The following is a 22,224-nucleotide window of genomic DNA, read 5'->3' on the forward strand; positions in this document are numbered from 1 at the left end:
CGGTGCTTATTTCCATTCCCAGAATGGCTTACATAATGAAAATCAGCACCCATACAGCATATTAATTTAGACAGGAAAAAAAATATTGATTTTATATCTTCATTCATAGCTTGATATTGCTCCTCATGTTTGTAAGTCATGCAGGATTAAGTACTCATGAAGAATAAAAGACTTCATCCAATATCCTGTTAATTTATACTATTACAGTAATTCATATACAAAAAAACTATTAATTTACACAAGCATTACTGTTAACGTAAATAAATTAATAGGACGTCTCTGCACTGTCTTTAACAGATCTTTCTTTCAGCCAGTATTGTAAAACCATATTCCTATTTGGAAAATCAGTGCCAAATTTCTCATCACTTCCATGAGAGAAGGTTTGGCCCACAGAGTCACCATATTAAAAAAACCCAAACCAACAACAATTGCTCCAAAAACTTAAACTCATTAACTTCAGTAGGACAGTGTAGTGTGTAAAACTCAAGAAAATGCAGACATCTTTACAGGATTAGCATCTAAGTTTATATTAATTTCCTATATGTTTGAAGGTAATTTAATGTATCAAAGATACATGAAGTTTTTGCAACTCTGGCTTCCAATGCTCTCTGATAACAAAACTGCTTCTGTTATTCCTGTTTCGTGTCATCCATGTGCTGTGAAATATATTTACAATGGCAGCTAAGGGGAAAGCCCAGTTCACTGAAGGGAGACGATGAAAGGCTTGCAGAAACTTCTTAAGAATTGTCTTAAAAATTCATTCTTTCTTCATGTCTGTATTCTTATCTATTCTCAAATATTTAACCATGTGCAATGGAAAAGCTATCACTGGTGTTTTATAAAAAAGAAAAGAACAAAGAGAGAAGCAAAGAGAGATGCAACAAAAACCAACAACTTTTTTCTTCTGCAATTGGAAGTCTGTACCTGAGAGAATCTGGTAGGATATGAAAAGCGTACAAGGAATCAGAGAAACAATTTATATAGAGCTTTAATAAAATGTTTCTCTTGTAAAAAATCTTGTGTGATTCATCTAGATATAAAACAACACGTAAAACCCTATCCAATTTTACTGTTGCTGTTTTGAAAATACTTTTTCCTAAACCTCAGGTAAAGCAAATAACTAAAAGCCCAAATAAAACAATATTGAAACGTGAGCTATTGTCAAGCAGTGCCTTCAAACTATATAAAGTGCTAAATGGAGGGAGGCACAGGCTACAGGGACTCATATGCTGGGAAGAGACAGATAGAAACAGTGAACTAGGCCTAGATGTACACATGGACACACGCAGGTGTAACCTGTCCATCATCCATCCTTTGCACAGAGTGCTCTAGCTAGTCAGGTGTGACAGGAAGTTACACATTCCAGACCAAGAGGGTTCTGCAGAAAAATTCAGGAAAAGACAGAATGGAAAAAAGTAATATAAAGAAAGACTGAAAAAATCTGGAGAAGCAACAGAGAAAGAGTAAGTCAGAAAAGTGGAGCAATGGAACGGTAGCTGCATGGTCAAAGGCAAGGAAGAGTAGCTACCTGCTGATGAAGCACAGAACAGGTTTGAAGATTTTAGAAAGAGCTGAAGATTACAAACAATACTATATTTGATACAAAACACAGAACCCACAAGGACAGGCACGTTAATTGATATGTCACAATTCATGCTCCCTACTTGCCTGATGCATTTTACTCTGCTCAAACAATTGGGAGAATAAATTCTTTTGTTTTGTTTTCCCTGCAGTTCCTTTTTTTTTTAAAAAAAAAAGTTTTCTGTAGAAAATAGGTCAACAATGTCTTGTCTGCATAGTCTGTCAGGGAGTGCTCATAGCTGATAAGTAACAGCTGAGTTCTTCAAGGGAGAATTACTATCCCTGAATCTTTCAATCATCTTAAATTGGTACGGCAAAATCCTCTCCTCAGAAACAGCATGCCCCCAGGGGAGTAACTGTGAAGCCAGGAGAACAATATTACAGACACGATGGGCTATGAAAATTTGATTTTGCAAAGCAGAAACTGATTCTGAAAAACTGACCTGCAGAGATCCTGTAACACCAAATAGAAGGAAACAGCTGTGCTTGAAAGAGGAGCTGCCCCTTTATTTTTCCCTTCCGTGCTGGTCTCCAGTGACATTCCTGTGTGCCAGTCCTTCAGGGATACAGAGGGCTTTTGATGGTGGAAGTAACGTGTTTTCTTTGTTCAACATAAGTACTCGTGCTATGAGCCACTACCTGTACCAAACACAGGTCTGCCAGAGCCCGCAAATGGAAGGAGGTAGTGAGAAGAGGCAATGTTTTTCTGGATGACGTTCAAGCAAACAGAGCGAGACTTAGTGCGTTTGGGAAAGCATAACACTGAATATGCCCAAAATACTATTTAAAACATAAAGTACGCTGGCATAACCATAAACTCACTGAAGGAAGGACTGGGAAGAGCCTTGAGAAGCCATCTGCTCCAGCTCTCTGCTTCAAGACAGGGCCAACTCTACTTAAAATATTTGTCTAGACACTTGTCTAACCAACTTACAAAAATCTTTCACGAATAAACCATTGACTAATGCAGTCTATTACAATGCTTAAAGAACACTGCGCCACCACCCAAGCACCTAACCTAAATGGACTCTCGATAGGACGAGACACAATGGGCTTCCGTTCCAAGAGGATGCAAAACCTCACTTATGACATTCTTTCCTGCACGTTCATTATTTTTTTTTAAGCAATCTGTGTTTTATAGAAGACTCAGATGAAATTTCATAGGGATCTTTGCCCAATATTTCTCAAACTTTTTCTCCTTCCTACATCCCTAAAAAAAACCTTAACTGGAAACAGAATTAGTTACAGGGCAGTAAGTCAGTAGTTACAGGGCAATTGTGTTATTTAGACTCATTAAGAAAACCAAAGTAATGATGCAAGTATAAAAGTTAAAAGGATGAGCCTAACTTCAACATCAAGCTGTTCGTGTAGTACAGTTTTATCTTGTTGATATTTGGTCTTTACATACTGATATAGTTCAGAGGACAGTTTTCACTTTAGAAAAAAACAGTATGATAGATAATGAACAGCAGTATGCTCCTGCAACATCAATTTAAACTGAAACGTAATTTCTTCTTGTCTCAATTTGTTTCCTGCTCCACCTTCTCAAGCATTTAACCATCGGGGTCACAGAGCATTCCTCGTATCTTAGAATTAAAGTGCTCATCAGATACGTATTCCAGTAACGGAAACGTCTAATGAGAGACACATGACAAATCGATGAGGCCCCTCTATGTGAAGAGGAGGGATTTCTCCTGTGATACGCCCCACGATGCAAGAAATTCAGAGGCAAATTTGAAAGAAAACAATAGTGGAAATTTGGTGCAAGTCCTCTCTAGAACTGGCCACAGGGTGTCACTGTTACTCTTGGCAAGCAAAGGAAAACGCTCGCTGTATCTGTGATAGCCTTAAATGCCGCAATGCTACTGAGACTGGTCTGGAAATATTTCACAATATTACACATTTAAAAAAAAAAAAATCCAACAACAACATTCTAAAGACATTACTCTCTAAAATCTCAATAAAGGCAGATGTTTAGTTAAGCAAAATTCTGTGAGGGTGACTGCGATGGTCCTTTAGGCGGATGTGCAAGGAATGCTGACTGGGGACCAAAGCTCTCTGCTACATTTTCTGTCAGCAGAACTTTGGTGAACACAAAGCATAAAAAAATCCCAAACTCCCAAACCTAGAAAAAATTCAGAGGCAATTCTAAAGCGTAAGATCTTAAATCAAGCAAAGCTCAAAGAGCAATATGCATTTCACATCGATCGTCTCAGGAGCTGCTGCAGCCATGCGGAAGATGTTTCTCTCCCAGCACTGTCTCCCCCTCCACGACTGACTTTGGCTGAAAGACCACAGGATAACCTGAGCAGTTGCTACCAGGTGAAACTCGGGGCCTAGCACAGAACGCTGCTCTCAATCCATGCAAGGATATATCAACAGATAATACAGTGGAATAACCTCAAATCTTGCAAAACATGTGGGAGAGCCGTAACTTCTGCTGGCATAGATTAGTGAAAAACATGTTTTGCTCTCGGCAGAGCATCAGTGGTGTATACCAAACTAGGATCTTGTTTAAGAAGAACACTGAAGTAGTAATTGTCATGATACAAAAAGCCTGAACTGTATGAGAGGATGAGTAGGAATTAGTGGTGAGAGAGAGGAGAAAGGACATTTGCTTTTTGTAAAGTGACAGGAATGAAAATAACATGCATCATGCACTGCTGCACATACTCCGAACAGTTACTGTCATTAAACCTGACTTCAGTTTCTGCTAAGAGTCATTTTCTAATGCCATCGCAGTAAACAGGCTTCCCTTACAGGCAACTGAAGCTGAAACAGGCTATAAACGAAGATAGATTTCAGGGACTTGTCTGTCTCATTCTCGTGCTGCCATTTCCTGATGTTATTAGGTAGGCGCTCACTTCGCGAGGTGGCCTTTGTGATCTTGCTATCTCCATTAAGAATAACTTAAAGGGTTCAATAATAGTATTTTAGAATATACATATGTCTGCATAAATAGCACCGAATTTCCATATTGTGCCACGCGCTGTTCTTCACTGGCTCTGAGAATTGTAATTTCAGTACCTTGCAAGTATCTTATACTATATAAAACATGAAATTCTAAGAAGGTGTAACAACTCAAAGTAGAGCTTTTAAAATGCAAATAACTGAAAACAATAGAAGTTAAAACATATTTTATGCTAGTGCCATGCTTTGAAAAGATAAATGCTAACCTGTTTACTACCATAAATAATAAACCTTATTTACTTTACAAGGATCTTATGGGGATTGATCACTTTGTATCTTACACAATTTTGAATATGTGAAGAGCTGTGACCCAATTCCGCATATGCTTTCCTTTGTGAGATTAATCTCCCTAAAACAAATGTGGCAGCTCACAGTATATAGTAAACTGCTTGCTTACCTCTTTGCATGTATAATGTTTTATGTTGCAGAACAAAAGGGATTGCTGGTCTCTGGTATGGTCTCCTGGTATCTTACCACATTATTAGCAAAATTTCAACCATTACTTAACATTCTGGGTTTCCAGTTATCATGGAAAATTAGCAAAATTTTAACCATTACTTAACACTCTGGGTTTCCAGTTATCATAGACTAATGAGACAAAAATGAATAGTGTAATATTATCACTGTTTATTTGTAGCAATTTACCTTCATTATCCAGAGTGAGGGGAGACTAGGAAAATCCAAATAGTACTGACACCACAAGACAAAGCACAGTGGTGGGATACTGGATCTCCCAATTGTTTTGGGGCTATTTGGGTCTGTTATCTATAGCTTTATGCCCTTTATTTCTGTGAACTACCTAGTGGTAAATTGATTATTTACATTCATTAGGTTGCCCTGGCTCTAGTAACTCCCACACTATGTTAAATTAAAAAAATAATGATGAAAAAGTGAGGAAGGAATTGAGTAGTGGTTAATACTGAAATGTCTACACATATTTATATGTGGCATCCAAAATACAACTTATATTTTGCATCTAAACAAATCTGCAGCTTCATACATGATGAACCTGGCTTTCACATGAGTACAAGACATATTTTACATACTTGGCTCATATGGGATGCCCGAGACAGCTTCTGTGATTGTGGTTTCAATTATACTATTAGCCCCATACCCCATAGTCCCAGAACGGTTTGTACTCGTGCTAAGGATTCTTGTGACAATCTACTATCAGCCAAATCACTATTTTTATGTGAAGTACCAAAAAAATAAAAGTCAGAGAGAGGCATTCATAGAGTTAGTGCAAGAGAGGAAAAGAGAAAAGTGTAAACCACCACAAGTAATGCAATGGTCTAGTTCTTGCAAACTGTGACCAATTTGAGCTCCTAGTTTGATACTGATAGAAAACAAATCCATTGCGAGATAGTGTTCCAGACAAATAATGGCCTTTCTTCCTGTGCTTTTTTCCTTCACTCAAGGCAATTAAATTAATATATTAATGGAGTCTGGTTATCTATCATCTTTAATTCACCCACTACTGAACCTGATGGTTTCAAATTCCCAGAAGCTGAAGGACCCTTTGTAAACAGATGTTCTTGCTGCACATTAGTTATGTCTAAGCACACCAATACCATTTTGTTGTATAATAAACCAAGAAATTATTTTACAGTATCCTTGTTAGATAGGGATTATAGCAATTCAAGCTGGAGGAAACAGCACACTATTAGTTTAAATCATCTCTCGAGATTACACAGCAAAGCTATGACACAGCAATTAGGTAAGTTGTTACTAGTTCCCGCTTACCAGTGTTAACCTTCCTCAAACATCAAACTTTCAGTTATACCACAGCGGTAAATAAATGCCATTTAAACAAAGCTTACAGCTTGAGCACTTTACAAATGAGTATGTGGGAAGCATTGTGAAATATCAACTGATAGTTAATATTTAAATTGCTGCTCGTTTACACTTTAGGCAAGTTTCATTGCAGCTATTTGCAAAGAATTTCAAAGCTCAGAATTCAGTGATTCACTTCAAGAATTTTTATAAATAGCAGTATATTAGGAAAAAAAAAAGAAAACCTTACAGAAGTCCCTCAGAAAGGTCAGGAAAATGATTCTACATAGGATAATCTGCAGTTTGAAGTAACACAAAAGGTACTGCTGCCTTAGCAATGGCACTGTTATTAGTGATGGTTTATGTCATAACAATATATACAAGTGTCCTGTAATTAAGACTCAATTCCACCAGTAATACAAGCATCAATTTAAACAATCATATTCATTTTTCCTAATGAATTTTGAATTCTTTTCTGTAAGATATTCCAGACAGACAGGAACATGCAGAGAGAGAGAAACACAACACGTAAGCCCTGCATGTATTCCTAGTATTTCTACACCGCTTTGCCTTGGGTGGCTCTCTACCCACATACTGCTCTTCAGAGCCCACTCCAAGTTTTCCACATGTATCTACCAGGCACCTGCATGAAACTGGGGACCTTGTATGTTAGTACCACAGCTTTGTATGAATCTGGGTTCCTTTCATTAGCTCTTGGTCATTAAAGCAATGGACTTTCAGTTAAATTATGTATCTCAAGGTAAGATTGGTAAGATGCAGTTAAGCCTTACAGGCCTAAAAAGTGGAGATTCAGAAGCAGAGCTCTGCTGAATATTTTACCATACTTCATTTTAATCCTATTTTGTTTGAACTTAATGAAATTTTCCTAAGGAAGACTCTCTGGAATCATGTGGCTCTAGTAAGATGTTAAAAGAGAAAAATTCAAGACTTACTTGGCTGTCATCTTCTTCCAACTTGCTTTGTATCTCAGCCTCGTAAGTTCAACAGCAACATTCTTGTTTTCTTCACGGTCTACGCAGTCTCTGTTGAAAAAATTGTATGCATTGAAAATATTTCAATAATCCTCACTGGATTATAAATTACAGAAGCACATTTCTCAAATAATTAACCTGAATGTGCGCTAGCACCAACAATAAGATGGTCTATGAATTCCCAGACTTCATTAAAAAGAAGAGAAAAAAAACCAACAAAAAACAAAACCCAGCAGTTCTACAAGTACTCACTTTCTTAGCAAAGCAAATATATTAAAATTCCATCCAAAACTCAGTCAATCCTTCTGCTAAAGGTAAGCCATATTGGCTAAGCAGACATCAGTTCAATCGAAAAAGGAGGGGGGAGAATAAGCAGAGGGAAAGAGCTACCACTCCAATAAAGCCAGTACTCTCAAGATAGCACCTCTGTCTCTTCTGTTCTTGTCCTTATGCAGTCAGTCTTCCCCAGGTGGGAACCCTATTAGCATCCTACTCTTTATCACATGAGCACATTCACAGAACAACACTATTTCCTCCTCCCTCCTTGAAGGAATCCTGCCACTTCCTCTTAAAAATTAGAAAGATGATACAACGGAACTGGAATTTGGGGCTGAATCCAGCAATGAAACGTATGAATCAAACAATCTGCTACAGGAGGCTAAAGAAGCAGCAGAATACCTAGAGCAGCTCAGAACCCAAGAGAGAAACAGAACGATTTAGTGGAGTAACTCAACTTCAAACCAGGTCAGCAGTCAGGAAAAACATGTTACTGCCAAACTGTTGTTCAGTGAACTATCAGGATCATGCTGACAAGTGAGTTACCAGTCCTCTGTCACAAAATACCCTAAAGCGGTCAGTGGGAAGCAGGAAGCACCTGTGCTTGGCTTACATCAGACATGTTCAGCTGATCTCCATTCTGCAAGAGAAATTTGGGGAAATTGTCTTCTTGTAACACATTTAATTGGGGATTTCTGGGCTTTGACATTCAGAACTTTCAAAATCAATAGTTTGAGTTTGTTACACAATATTTCGACTCTAAATATTACAATTGAAAAAAATGATAGGGTAAAATTTTCAAAAATATTCTGGTGATTTATTATTTATTTTATTCCTAGGAATAAAAAATGAAGCTGCCTGCTTAGAAAACCTGCTCTTAGGCATATAAACTCATTGAGTTCCCACAACACTTAAGCTCCCAGGTGATCAGAATCTCTCTAAAAAGTATGACATAGGCTCTAAATCACTGCGGTGCTTTTGAAAACTGTACTATTATTAACATATTCTATCTGCTGATCATCATCATGTGAAAACATTGACATGTTTGGAATATAAAAATCAGTAACACAGACAACGCATCAGCAAAATCATAAATTAAATTTTTACTTAAAATATTCAAGCCATCTCAGCTACTTACAAGCTATCCTGGCAGGCTGGCATCAGCAATGTCATTGTTGCCTCTGACCTGTCACATTGCATTATCTTCATAATTAAGAGGGAATGCAGAATAACAATTCTGACCGTGATAAAAAGATAGCTTTGAATTACAGCCATTAAAGAGACCCATGGCATTTTTATTTAGGCATCCCAGAGGATTTATTAGGAGAATAGCTTCAATTAAAAATTAAGATTCACTTATGTAAATTGGAAAAAGTGGCAACACTGTTTCAGTTAGGTAGACATTCTGTGTATAGAGCGAAAATAGACAAATCTCCAAAAATTTAGTTTCATTAAAAAAAGTCTGGATATCCAAACATTTCTGGCTAAAAAATCTACTTGAAACACAAAAATAGAAAGCTTTCAATAGACTTCTGTAAATTTCTTGCTTTATTTGCCTGGCTCAGGTAACCGTGATAATTTTTCTCATGCTCTAATAACGTTCTAAATGGATCAAATTCAATACCAATAGAGTTACAAACCCAGGAATTTGGCTGCTTGTATCTGCACTAGCAAGACACGCAGAAGAAGAAAGTCCTAGAGCTGTGTGAAGCAAGATTATCTCTGAATGTAAGAAGACATTCCAAGTATGTTGGTCTAATTGGTAGATAAATTTCAGGTCAGGTTTTTACTTTATTTTTATCATGTCTTTTACCTTATAATTAGTCATTAAAACAACCAGTGGTCTAAAATTCCTCCTGCAAAACAAATGCTAAAGGAAATACCTGAAAGCTTATCCAAGCTTGAAAAATCCTCCAATCTAATTAAAATCACTGAAAAAACCAAGCAGCTCCTTTCCCTCTGTACTTTATGGCCACATTCTCCTTTTTTTTTCATCTCTCTGTCATATTAAAAGGAAGTTTTAGAAAAATTTGTCCATAATACTGTATGAACCAACTGCGGTCTTTTAAATGTAGTTCAAGGAAAACACACTGAAGGCAATTTGCATTCACTCATGACTAACAAAACCCCTTTGATGTTACTGGAAAACAGGGAAGTTTTATTTTGAGAACTAGCTATCACTAAAATCAAAGGCAGGTTTATTACTGAAAAGTCTTTCCTCTGTGCATGTGTCTATTTTCATTGCTACCACACAGCTTGCTCACAAAATGGTTACTTCAGATATCTATGCTGGGACCATTAGTCAGTCACTTATTCTGTCAGGTTCTTCAGCGCTGAGGAGATGAACCACATGTGATGGAGGGCTATATTTTCTGCGTATTACTTAAATATCTGATTATAAGACATCCCTTCATATGAATACGCCATTCCCACCCTGGTGATCAACCCAGCTCTCTGGCACTGGCTGTTCAGCAAGGCTTCCTTGCAGTCCAGTGCGGCTTCCTTGCAGTCCAGTGCGGGTACTGGGGCTGGAACACAGGGCTCTAGGCTTGTTTTTTCGCCTTCACTTACAGCAGCCGCAGTGCACTCCTCTGCTTCCTGATTTACACTCCTGACACTTTGTACGCCCACTTACAGTCGCCGGCTTTGCAGCTGATGTAACCAGTAGACTGGCTGGTCGTCTTTGAAAGCAGGAATGAGTAGGGGAAAATCTCACTCACTTTGTCACAAACAGTAACATCACAAGTCTAGCTGGACGAGGGACCCACTACTCCCACACACTTGGCCATTTCAGCAAGCCTGCTGCTTACGTTTGCCATGTTTGGAAAGTCAGAGCTCCGTGCTGAGCCGTGCTGTTCGTGCGGAAAAACCTGGCCTGCATTCCTGAACGTGGCAAAACCACAACCAGTCATCTTCTGCACTTTGGACACACTGTACCTCAGTCTGTGTTTCTCTATGTAAAGGATCCAGATAAAATAGATAAAGTAAATCACATCTAGCGGTTTGAATTATTTTTAGTGAATTTTCCATCAAAACATGTATTTAAAGTAGTTTCAGTTCCTCCCTGGGGAGGTCCACAGATCTTGACAGGTGAAACAATTTGGTAGCTGCTTTGAGAGCTCCTTTGAGTCCTGTGAGGAAACTCATTTTGAAAATCTCCCTGTCTCTGAAGGATCCACGGCCTCCAAATATGCTGTATTGTGACAAGAAAAATGATTCATTTTTGTTTCCCTTCTCTGACTGCTACCGTTCGCGACACTTTCCTTGAAGGACCTGTCACCAGCCGTTCAGAGACAAACAGCATTTTTCACTGAGCCATGACTGGCTGCCATTCTACGGAGCTGAGCGCGATGAATTCCTCTCCTGTCTCTCGCAACTCACCGTGGCGTTTGCCCCCTTGCAGCCTGCTGTTGGTATCAGCGTGCTGTGCCAGTGTAAAGGGTGCAATTACAGAGAAAGGACAAGATCTCATCTAAAACAGAAGATGATACATGACATTTGTTGTTCCATAGGCTTGAAAAATATCAACTTCACCTTCACCAGCGATTAGTTAAAATAAATCATACACAGACTGGACTGATTTACTTTAGGAGCAATACTGAGACTTTGCAGAAGAAGATGGGAGGGAATATTAGGGAATGCTGGTTTTAGGCAATGTAAGACAGAGTTGTAAAATTGTAATCCATGCATTCAAAGACAAAATGAAGAGACCTGAAAAAAAAAAATATTCTTTCTCCCCTCAGCCATATTAAAAATTTATAGATTTGATGAACCAAAACTTAACCATTAGAATTCTAAAGGACAAAATTCAGTTTACTCTAGCAGAAGAGCGCATCCTGACTACTTTTCTTTTTAGAAATGTTATCTGCAGAAATTTGGCTTTGTAAGACTGACCTGTTTCATATCACCTGCCTCAACTATAACTCCAAAGTTTAAATGAATTCACTCTCTGTTTTGATACAACATTATTTAACATTGCCAGGAAAAAAAGTCAGGCTTCATACATTTCTGTCTTTGAAAGGATTAGAGCTTAGCTTCATGGTCAAAGGCCTTACTAGCACGGGCTTTACAGATCAAATGACCGTCTTTGTGGAATTCATGTCAGTTATTTAAGTCGTAGCAGATGGTAATTTTTTCAGCAAAGAAGAATTTCTAGTGTGTTGCTTTAGGACAAGATAAATAAGGTTGATCTTCAGATGCTTATAAATAAGGATCTGTTAAAGCTGCAGGCCTAAAATGCAGATTTCTTGTCAACTTTAATTAGCTTCTGTGAACCCTAAATTATGTAGTTATTTAAAATTAACCAAGGTGAAGAAAAGCAGTTTTGCCAACTTTCTGTTGTTCACACTCATACAAAAAGATGGCAAAGTGACTCTGTAACGCTGTGAATTCCATGTCAGTGAGAAACGAATGCCAAGTCCTGGAACTACAAAATGGCTCAGAGGGACCTACAGAGGCTGAAATGAGAGGGATAAGTAATTCCATATACAGAAAGCAAAGTCGAAATGTGCTAAGCATGACATCAGTGAAAACCTGTGATGTTTTTTGACAGAGAAAAGCACCTGTAGGGTAGATATGCTGAGAAATCTCTGCAGTTACTTCATCTGAGATATTTCATTCACAATACCACAGTGGCGTTGCCACTATTGTTTAATAACTATGCTCACACTTTAATGTGAGCGTATGCTGACAGCAAGAAAAGTCAAGAACTAATTTTGAAAGATTCTGGCATTACAGACCACGGGCCCTATTCATTATTTACACAAATTCATTAGGTAAATTTTACAAATCCTTTTTCTTCACATCTGAGCACTGTTCAGAAATGTTCTCTCTGAAGTTACTTTTTACAAAGCGGGAGGGCAGCAGCTTTGTTATTTTTAAACAACAGAATAGTGTATGCTTTTCTTTATTGTTTCCAACAAAAGACCATTTGGGGAACGGATCATTTTCTGGAAATCACATACTGGTGTAGGAGCTAAGAATTTGGGAAGACATTATCTTTGTGAGCCTCTGTTCAAGACTGGATGTATAGAATATAAAGTTTAACTACAAAATTAATCAGATTTCACATCATTAATTTATCCTTCAATAGAAAACAACATCAAGACTACCTGCTACCTCTTGCAAGGAAGAAGCAATATATTGTTTACAGAAATTTTACAGAAAAAAATCAAGGTCATCAAATACACATTCTCCATCACTGAGACTACTAGCTGTGCAAAATAAACAACAGAGCATAACTAATAACATGAGATGCAATTAATAAGGCTACCTAAAAATAATTTTTAAAAAAAGGTAAAAATTAAGTATGTCTCACCTTAACATATGCTGTAAGTTACCATTGAAAATCCTAGCCTATTCTACCTTCTTCTCTAAAAAGAAGGCAAAGCAGATCTTTTTACTGATACGGAAGTCCCCGGTCATTGCAGGCGCATAAATATTAGGTCAAAGCCAGAAAGCACAGCAGCCTCTTCAGTTGCGTATAGTACAAGATGGTCACTTCTTCACTATCAGCCTAATCTCAGAGCTATCTTATCATCTTCAGTTGCATCAGGAAGGCACATGCTTTTGCTCATCTGTAAATCTGTGCAAAGAGAAAAAGAGGATATTTCTCACACTCTGTGACATTATAACCCCTGGACAACTGCAACACCTTGCAATGACTGCAAGAGTCATCCTGAATGTTCTTCAGCCCTTGGCTCTTTAAACTGACCAACGTATGAGATTAGCCTTATAAACGAAACTAGGAAGATACTCTTTTGGTATAAACAAACTTCTAACCATTATGATGAGGGTCTTTTCTATAGACACGTCAATTCAGAATCCTGTAGCTGTTTCTCTCATAGCTCTGTGTCTCACTCAGACTCTCCAAATAGATCTGAAATAGTACTCGAATGAGGACTTTTGCCTTTGGTACAAGGCTGTATTTACTTCTTTGCTTGCCAGATAACAGAACAATAGACAGCATGCCGGCATGAGATACACACCATTACCACAAACATTTTCCTATGCCTGACCTTCATGTGAACATATATGATCTGTGCATACCGTTATCTCTGTGAATGTGTTGGGTATTCACAAATAGATGGACACACATTTGGCCATATCTAATTATGTCCAATGCATATGAGAAACAAACTGTTTATAGTCTGGCAAATGCCCAACCATGGGAGGTGGGTTGGGAGACCCACAATAGTTTCTACAGTCTGTAATTTTAAAATAAACTTGTGTTCATCTTGTGTCCAGAAAGTTATTATCTGAGGAGGGGAAACAGCTCCCTCCAAATCACCTGGCTGGGTAGCACACAACAGAAAGAAGAATTAAAGGTCAGACAAGAGGGGGTCTTTTCTCTGGTGGGCATTGGAGACACAGAAAAGAGCCTCTGCTAGCCACAGACTGTACAGCTTGCTTTTAAGTTGCAAACAATAGAATTTTACAAAGATAACTTGTGCCATAAATTAAGGCTTTTAGAGGACTCCAGTATAGTGTTTGCTAATCTTTCTTTGCTAATATCTAGCCGATCAACCCACATAAATATTTGTGAAATTAACTTTTACTAGCCAGGATGTCTACAGAAAGCAAATGTAACCCTTTTTTGCTGTTTGTCTGCATTCACACCAGAATCTCTGACTAGAAAGGTAAACCCTTTAGAAGGAATGCACCTGATTGAACACAGTTTAATTGAGGAGTTGGGCTGTTGATTGCTATTAAAGAATATCTAAGGAGAATTTCTAAAGTGCCTATAAAATTTAATTTGCTAATATCAAAACCAAATGAGATTGCCGCAAACAAAAATAGGTCAAGATTTATCAAAGAATTAGTTACGAATTATTCTTTCAGTGATTATACTACCGGAATTTGGAGTTTCTGCACCATCCCCTGAAGGGTTTACTTTTTGACTCCCATAACAGAGCCCTGGGGACCTTGGGCAGCGCATGCTCCTACAGTGCTTTCACTGCTGACTCTGCCTTCACCACTCAGGGTGAGGCAGTTGTCAACACAGCAATGTGCAGAGCAAAAAAATGAGCCAACAGTAGAGGTCAGCCATGAACTGCAGATTTCCTCTCCAGATTTCTTGCCTGAACAATTTATGCTGCTTACTGTACACCCAGAAACAGGAGCAGGAGGAAAGAAAATAAGTTTCCTTCCCAAAATGAGACAAGGCAAAAATCCAGGTACTAAGAGCACTGCCATGGGAGAGCTGAAGTACAAATGGATAATAACACTTGGTTTCTCTGGTCCAAAAATGTCCAGATCTCACAGAAAAAAAACCCACCACAAAACATAAAGGAGAAATAATAAACTCAACCTAGACGGACTGTTAAAAAAAATACCTGAGAACTTCAACAGCGTATGGCCCTGCTTAGCTATGTCTTGGCTTTGGGAGGGTTACCATTGCCACTTGCTGGTTTCCACTACCTCTTGGTAAAATTATTTGCAATGTTGGCACATTTGAAAAGGGGCATGTTTCGGTCCTCCTGTATGTTACAGCTGGAACACATGATGCACCAATGTGCTGGCCTACTTGGGTTGCCCTCAATTTTGTCTGGTTCTGTGCTCAACATTTAAAAATATTTAAACAGTGGCTACATAAATAAGGTCAGTACTTTAGCCAAAACAGATTACCTGGATTTTCAAAGCTGCGAATTAATGCGGACTAATAAACTGCTGTTTGCTGGGTTATTTGGAAAACAAGCATTTAGTTACCCCCTGCAAATGAGGACACTCTTCAATACCATTCTTCCTTAAATGCAGATGCCTAGGACATTCATTTAATGCAGCAACTGGATTTGAAGGGCAGGGATTTAGAATGAAAGAAATAACCCATGCATGGTCTCAAAAATGTGCTTAAAGTTGCAAATGGGAACCAGCCAACCAACAAAATGCATTGAATTTTCTAGGCCTGCTTTCCAACCGTGGCACAGTTTGTGCATTATACCCACATAGGCAGGAGCTCAGGCACCATTTTACTCAGCTCTGTGTTTGTCAAGCACTAAACACAACGGCCTCAGCCATGGTTGTTTTTCCCACATCTAGACAATCTAGCACCTGAGGCCCCAGCCCTGCATCTCCGCTGGGGATTTTGCAGCCATGTATGCAACGTCATTTTGCCCACCTCCCTCCTCCCCAAAATATGATTGAAGCTAAATTCCTGGCTAAGGCCAGGAGGGACTGGCCCTGCCCTGGATTCCCACCCTGGTTACCTTCCCCTCCCGCTGCCCCAGGCAGCGGCTATCCTGCCCGGGGTACTCAGCTGCCCTTTGGGCTAATTCACGCCCTTCCCAGCAGCAGCCGCTGCCGATGGCCAAGGAGAACGACCGAGCACCGGGCTGCGGAGGGCGGTGGGCTGGCAGGGCAGCTCCGTGGCGCTCGGGGACCCGATGCCCTTTGCTTTCCGGCTAGCGCGGGCAGTGCCTTGCCCCGGCACCCGGGCACGCAGGGCTGGCTCCCCGCCCCGCCCCGCCCGGAGCAGCCGCGGCTCTCCGTGACTCCGTCCCGCGGGCGGGGAGGGCGCCAGCCGGCAGGGCGCGGGGACAGCCCCGCGGAGCGGGGAGGGTGCGGGGCGCGGCCGCCCGGCAGGGGAGGGGGCTGCCGCCGCTCTCGCCTCTATAATGCCGGGGCCGCGCTCCGCCGCGCACCGCATCGCTCCGGCTGCGGTAACAGCCTGCGAGCGGCTCCACTCCCGCCCCTCGGGCCCGGGGACGCTCAAGGATTAGGGAAGGGAGGGAAATCCATCAGGCGGAGAGGCAGGACGCGGAGGCGGGCCGTCAGCGTCCCTCCGCTCCGCCGGAGCCGGCAGCGCCGTAGGGCGAGCTCCGGTGCGGGCGCAGGAAGGGGCCGAGCTGCCGGAGGTCCCCGGGGCGCCGGCGGCTCCCAGCGGCCCGGATCCGCGGCTCGGCCGGCGCCGCAGCCCCGCTCGGGGCTGGCGGGGCTTGGCGGCGGGAGAAGCCGCCACTGCTGTCAGATCCCCGGGATGGGCCTCCAGGAGCTGGCGCTGTGGCTGCTGGCGGCGGCGGGGCTCGTGCGCGGTGAGTGAACGCCGGGAGCCGGGGCGGGATGCGGCCGGGGCGGGATGCGGCCGGGGCGGGATGCGGCCGGGGCAGGCGGGAGCGCGGGGCGGCTGCCCTGGGTGCTCCGCAGCACGGCCGGTCCCCCGGCCATCGCCGTCCCCTCCAGCCCTCTCCCCACGTCTTGCCGCTGCGGCTGGGGGCTGTGCCCTGTCCCGGGCCGCTCTGTGGGCTCGCCAGCGCTGGGAGCTGCCGGGAAGGGACATGGGAGGTGGACAGAGCGATGGGGATGGGGGAGCGAACTCCGTCAGGCGCTTAAATTGTAGCTGCTTCGGGGCAGAGACGGTGTTTTTTTTGTGGGGGGAGTTCAGGACTAGAAAACTAGAGGGAAGAAGAAAGTGCGTTTGGAGTGGGGACGGGGAGGGCTCGCCTCCGAGGACCTGTTCTGCCCCGACCCAGATTTCCTCTCGTTCTGAAACTGCCTCTGTCCCTGGTCTGCTCTGCTCCATCCAGGTGGACCTGCTCCCTCTCGCTCCGTAGAAAGACGGAAGAATAAAGACCCTCTCTGGCTTTGAGGTGTAAAAAGGACAGAAATCCCTGAATATGATCACATATATTAATGTAGTGCCTATCATCTCTGCCGGGAGCCCTGTACCCCCACTTTATTGGTAGCTGCATGAACAGAGAACAAAGCAGAGAGCACTTGCCCCAAAGAGTTCTCAATGTGAAGCAGTTTGAGAGCAGGATTCAGTCTAACCTGTGGCCATTTTTCTCCCATTGTCTTGCTGATGCCCTCTGCCATGTCTGTGTTCTGCTTTCCTCGTTATAGCTATGCCAGGACAGGTGTCCAAACACAGGTAGTGTATTTCCCCTTCACCGCTTCTTGCTGCTGGACCAAAGGGTGCATATGTTGTCGAAGCACTATTAGCATTTAGAATTTATCCCTCCTGGCCGGCCAAGAAAGGATCGAAGAGGGAATCCCCCTTAAAGGCTGGGATGAAAAGAAAGAGTGATACATTTGTGATAAGATTTTGCTGTAGTAGCTAATGAACTATATGAATTACAGTGCCATTTTTCTGGGAATGCAGCAGTGAAATAATAGATACATAGGATCTATTATTTTAGATAGGAAATAGAGAAAAGAAAAGAGCAGGAAAAGAGCGTATGTCCTAACTTTACTTTCTGATGTAGAACCCTAATTATTTATCTATTTATTCCTGTGTCCGAAGAGTCCCTGCAAGGAGAGTTCCAAAGGAAGCTTTATAAGGAGCTACTGAAAAATTACAACCCTCTGGAGAGACCAGTTGCAAATGATTCCCAGCCGCTCACTGTCTATTTCACTCTCAGCCTCATGCAGATCATGGATGTGGTGAGTCTGTAACCTTCTAGGAAACTATTTCTTTAAAAGGGTGGATTTTTTTCTTCCCAGAATGGAGATTTGTGATAGTGAAGGAAGACTGCAAGATGTTGGAAAGCACAAATAATTCAAGACACAATGCCAAATTTTGACTGCCTTTTTAAAGAAGTAAACGTAAAAGTAAAGTTGGCCTCTTTCTTGGATCTCTTGTCAGTATTTCCCAACCTTCTTAGCAGTACGAAATATTGAAAGTAAAGCTCAAACTGCGTACTTTGCCTTTTGAATCCTTAACTGTACTTAGAACCAACAAGAAGTGTAGGGGGAGGGTGCTATGCAAAAGTAAAGGTCTTGATTTCTGGTGGTCACTAAAGAACTTCTTATTTTTGGAGATGGGGGGGGGAATGGAGAGGAAGGGGGTGCCCAGGCCAAAATGCAAATTATATTATTTCTTATCTTATCTTATTTAGACAAGACTGCTACATTCTATATGCTTAAATTTTAGCTGCTCTATTTGCAACTACAGTTGTTTGGTCTATCAATAGGTATTCCTGTGCAGTGCTTGGCAGGCTTGTAAAATGCAGTGTAGGATCTTTTGGGTTCAAATACGAGTAATTTAAGCTTCATTCTGTCACAGCAGCACAGAGATCAAACTCTACATATAAGTGGGTTTACAGTATTTGCTTTTACTGAATTCAACTAGCTAAAGCCGCTAATAAAGAAGTTAATTACTTAAAATTAGTAGTTGACCTCAAAATGCCGTTATCTTTTCCTCAGATGCTTAAAGTTCGAGGCTCAATGAAATAAAAAAAAGGAAGAAAGATGGGATTATTAATGACAAGTGGCTTGCTTTCTGTTCCCTTACAAGCTGCTGATTCTCAAAATCCAGACACTGTTCATTTAGTATCTGAAGGCCAGCACACACACACACAGAGAACTCTGCAGGTTTAAATGCTCCTAGTTTCTATGCACAAGTTTTTCACAAGTTTTAGACTTATTAGACCCAAGGTGAAAAGTGAGATGTGTATTTCCAGTGCGATATTTACTATTTGCCAAAGTGAGAGCAGGCAGTCGCAGGCAGCGAGCTGTTTCAGGGTCAGTGCCACTGAAGCCAACAGGCGAAATGTGTCAGATCCATCCTTGTCCATGGCAGTCGAGGTTCAATATGTGATACCAACGAGCAGAACAGCAGCTATATGGAGCCATATATTCTTTGAACGATGGTGAGGGAAAAATATGTTATGCAGAGTGCAGCCATTTCAAAAGGTGCTGGAAGACTGAGCTCAATGCAGACTGTGGCTGTACTGCACGGGCACCTGAGAGCTAGGAGGACAGCCAGGCATTAGACCAGAACTGTGATGTGAGATAAAAGCCGGTACCTGTGGGCTGACGTAACAGATGATGCTAACATCCCACTAGCTGCATCTGGGCATGCTTTTGTTACTAATGGTGTTTATTATGGGTGGGCTTACGGATTTTGAAAAAAGGGGATCTCCTCATGCCAAACACTCTGCAGACACAAGTAGTAGGTGTCTCCTGGCACAAAGAGTCAGTATAAATAGACAAGTAAGCAAGAATGCCTTTGGACAATCAGAAGCAACAGAAAAAGTGTAAAAGTGAGGAACAACACAAAAGGATTGAATTATACTGTGTTAATAAGGGATATATTAATTTCATGATTCATTTTCTAATTGGATTCCTTTAGAATGTGTCAAGGTAACACCAAGAAAGAGGCATTTGAAGAGCAGTGGGAGTCTCGAGGACAAGGCAGGTCAGAGGAAAGTAAGAGAAGGAAGCTGAAGTGGAGAGAATGAAGGGCAGCATGGGACAGACAGTGCTTCAAATATCTGAGTGCCTGAAGGTCCCCATCTGGGCTACTGCTGCAGCTATTCTCACTGGCTCAAACCTTCCGTGTACGGCAGGGAATGTGGAGGACAGGGCAGAAATAACCAGTTGATTCTCTTGGCCTCACGTCATCTGTGTGATGGAGCTTTGGTGTAGCTCCTCTTTCCAGTGCACCAGGCCCCTTAGTGGCTTCTGCAGCAGCTCCTGTTGCCTGGAGTCTCCAGTTGTAGCTATATGTTCTTTGTATCTCTGGTTTTAATTAGATTTTTGTCTCTGGTAGTAATAGGCCAATATGTTCAGGAAAGCTTAGCCAGTCTGCTCAAGGCCTGTTGAAACCGAGCACCTGAACAAAACTCTACATTCTAATGTACCTGCAGAACTCAGCACAGTACATGGTACTTCAACTGAATCTTAAACCAGGCTTCAATAAAACCCTTTCCCAACCATGGACTTAGTTTACAAGACCTTCTTCTGTAGCTCCCTTTTGGGGAATGACCTCCTGCTGCATATGTACCTTCTCACAGCTACTGGAGATCTTTTGTTTCGGTACAGGACAGTACAGTCCCCTTCAAAGGATTGTTGTACAACTCTGTGTTCAGGAAACATTTCTCTAGTGCTTGGTTTATTTTGATAACCAAAATAAAAACCTTGATGCTGTGGGGTTTTTCTTGTTTGTTTGGTTTTGTTACTGTTAGCACTACACTACATACAATTCATTTCAGAATTATTTCAGAACAGGAGAGCTTGAAAAAGCAATTCAATCCAAAATAAAACAGACTTGTGAACAGACCAATTTTTCCCCAGGTTTCAGGAATTGCACTTCTGGTGTCATTCTATATAGACACATTTGGCTTGAATATGTTAAGCTAACGTTCTTTTAGGTATTAACCACACTGGGGAAAGGTTTGTTGTGTGGCCAAACCCTCCTAATGATGACACAGCTTACAGAGGCCTTCTTTACGTCATCAAAAACATTTCCTGAATAGGATAAGCTGAATGCCCACGAGACCTTTTTCCTATTTAAATTGCATCTATACTACAAAGGTTTCCTTTGCCTTTCTATGAGTTAACACTGGAGCTCTCTCTTCCCTGCGCTCCTACCATGGCTATATCCGTGTCCTTCACTACTGTATGAACAGTTGGCTGTTGCAGACACAAATGGCTGAAGGCCAGCAGGCGGTCAACTTTACAGAGTTAATTTCTTCCCGAGTTGTCAAGTTTAATTAAAAACCATACAAACTGAAGGGCAAATACCCACAGATCGCTTGCCAATCTGGGTATAGTCAATGACTGGCAGTCTTGGCTAATATGATTCAAAAGGGAGTTTTTGATCGTATGTGCCTTTCAAAAAAATCTCTTCATAATCAGCAAGAAGCCATAGTTTTTGTACTGGCCGTTTAGTTACAGCTCATTCTGCTTGCTATAAAACTGACTGCATTACTTTCTCAGAGATCTGGGATTGACAGGCAAAGAAAGAAACCAACCATGAAGTAAATTAAGCTTCACACTATAAACCAAATTAGTTTTCTTCATTGTCAACAAGAAGCAAATGCTGGTGGGAATGACATCTACTTGCAATAACAATTACTGGTTTAACAAGCTAGAAACAAAACATGTCACCATCATACTATCCTGTAGTTTATATATTCACTTTAATGGCTTCTCAGCTGATACAAGCTGTACTGGGAGTTAAACCTATCCAGAGCAAATCTGTCAAATCCCTGCCAGATCAGACTGAGCCAGGCTGGATCCTGGCTGCTGCTATTCTTTACTTGAAGTCTCTTCCATTCCACTCTGACTTCGCTGATAGGAAAGAGCAAGACAGCATATGAAACCTTTTCTAAATACAGTGGATGTTTCCTACCTTACATTTTCAGTTTTTAACTCTTTCCTTCTAAAACTAGCAATTATTTCTATGCTATGCTTGGAGATACGTTTTTCTTTGTATTGGCATTACATATTAATTTGCATGGTAGTATCAGGACTACATAATGAGAGACCTGTAAGTGCTGGTTGCCTCATCTTAGTTTGGTCCACTAGAAAATACGGTTAATGAACTGCTGAATGAGAAGGCAAGCTGGTGTAGATAAAAAGTGTTGCTAAATGGAAAGGGAAACGGTGGCAGCATGAGAAAAATGCAGTTTGGGGACACATGAATGAAGAGGAGAGGTGGGAAACTGGGAGAGTGCTTAGAGAAGTGCCAACGCATGGTAGACCTGAGAGACAGCAAAGGAGTCTGGATGAAAAGTGGAATTTAGGTGGAGAAGGATGGGGGGTGAAATGGAAAGAAACAGGCTTGAAAGGAGTGGACTTCAAAAAAGCTTCTGTGTCAAATTAATAAGAACTGTCAAGAGAGGGATCTTGGGTATCTTTCAGTTCGCTTTATTCCTGTACTCCTTACTAGAAAAATCACTGCTCTTAAACC

General features: G+C 41.3%; 1 protein-coding gene across 2 annotated transcripts in view; it reads left to right on the forward strand.

Annotated features, from left to right (window-relative positions):
* Nucleotides 1-16,233: 16,233 nt before the first annotated feature.
* The window catches only part of LOC104373843 (neuronal acetylcholine receptor subunit alpha-7), a 40,973-nt gene continuing 34,982 nt past the window's right edge, over nt 16,234-22,224 (forward strand). Inside the window, exons 1-2 of one of the 2 annotated variants that reach the window (XM_086620340.1) lie at nt 16,234-16,621; nt 17,830-17,969. In XM_086620340.1, the coding sequence (XP_086476466.1) occupies nt 16,567-16,621; nt 17,830-17,969 (195 nt within the window). In that variant the 5' untranslated portion in view covers nt 16,234-16,566. The remainder of the gene's footprint in view (nt 16,622-17,829; nt 17,970-22,224) is intronic. The other variant, XM_086620341.1, reaches the window with a different exon arrangement.

Source organism: Tauraco erythrolophus, chromosome 14 (assembly GCF_009769465.1).
Source record: "Tauraco erythrolophus isolate bTauEry1 chromosome 14, bTauEry1.pri, whole genome shotgun sequence".
NCBI lineage: Eukaryota > Metazoa > Chordata > Aves > Musophagiformes > Musophagidae > Tauraco > Tauraco erythrolophus.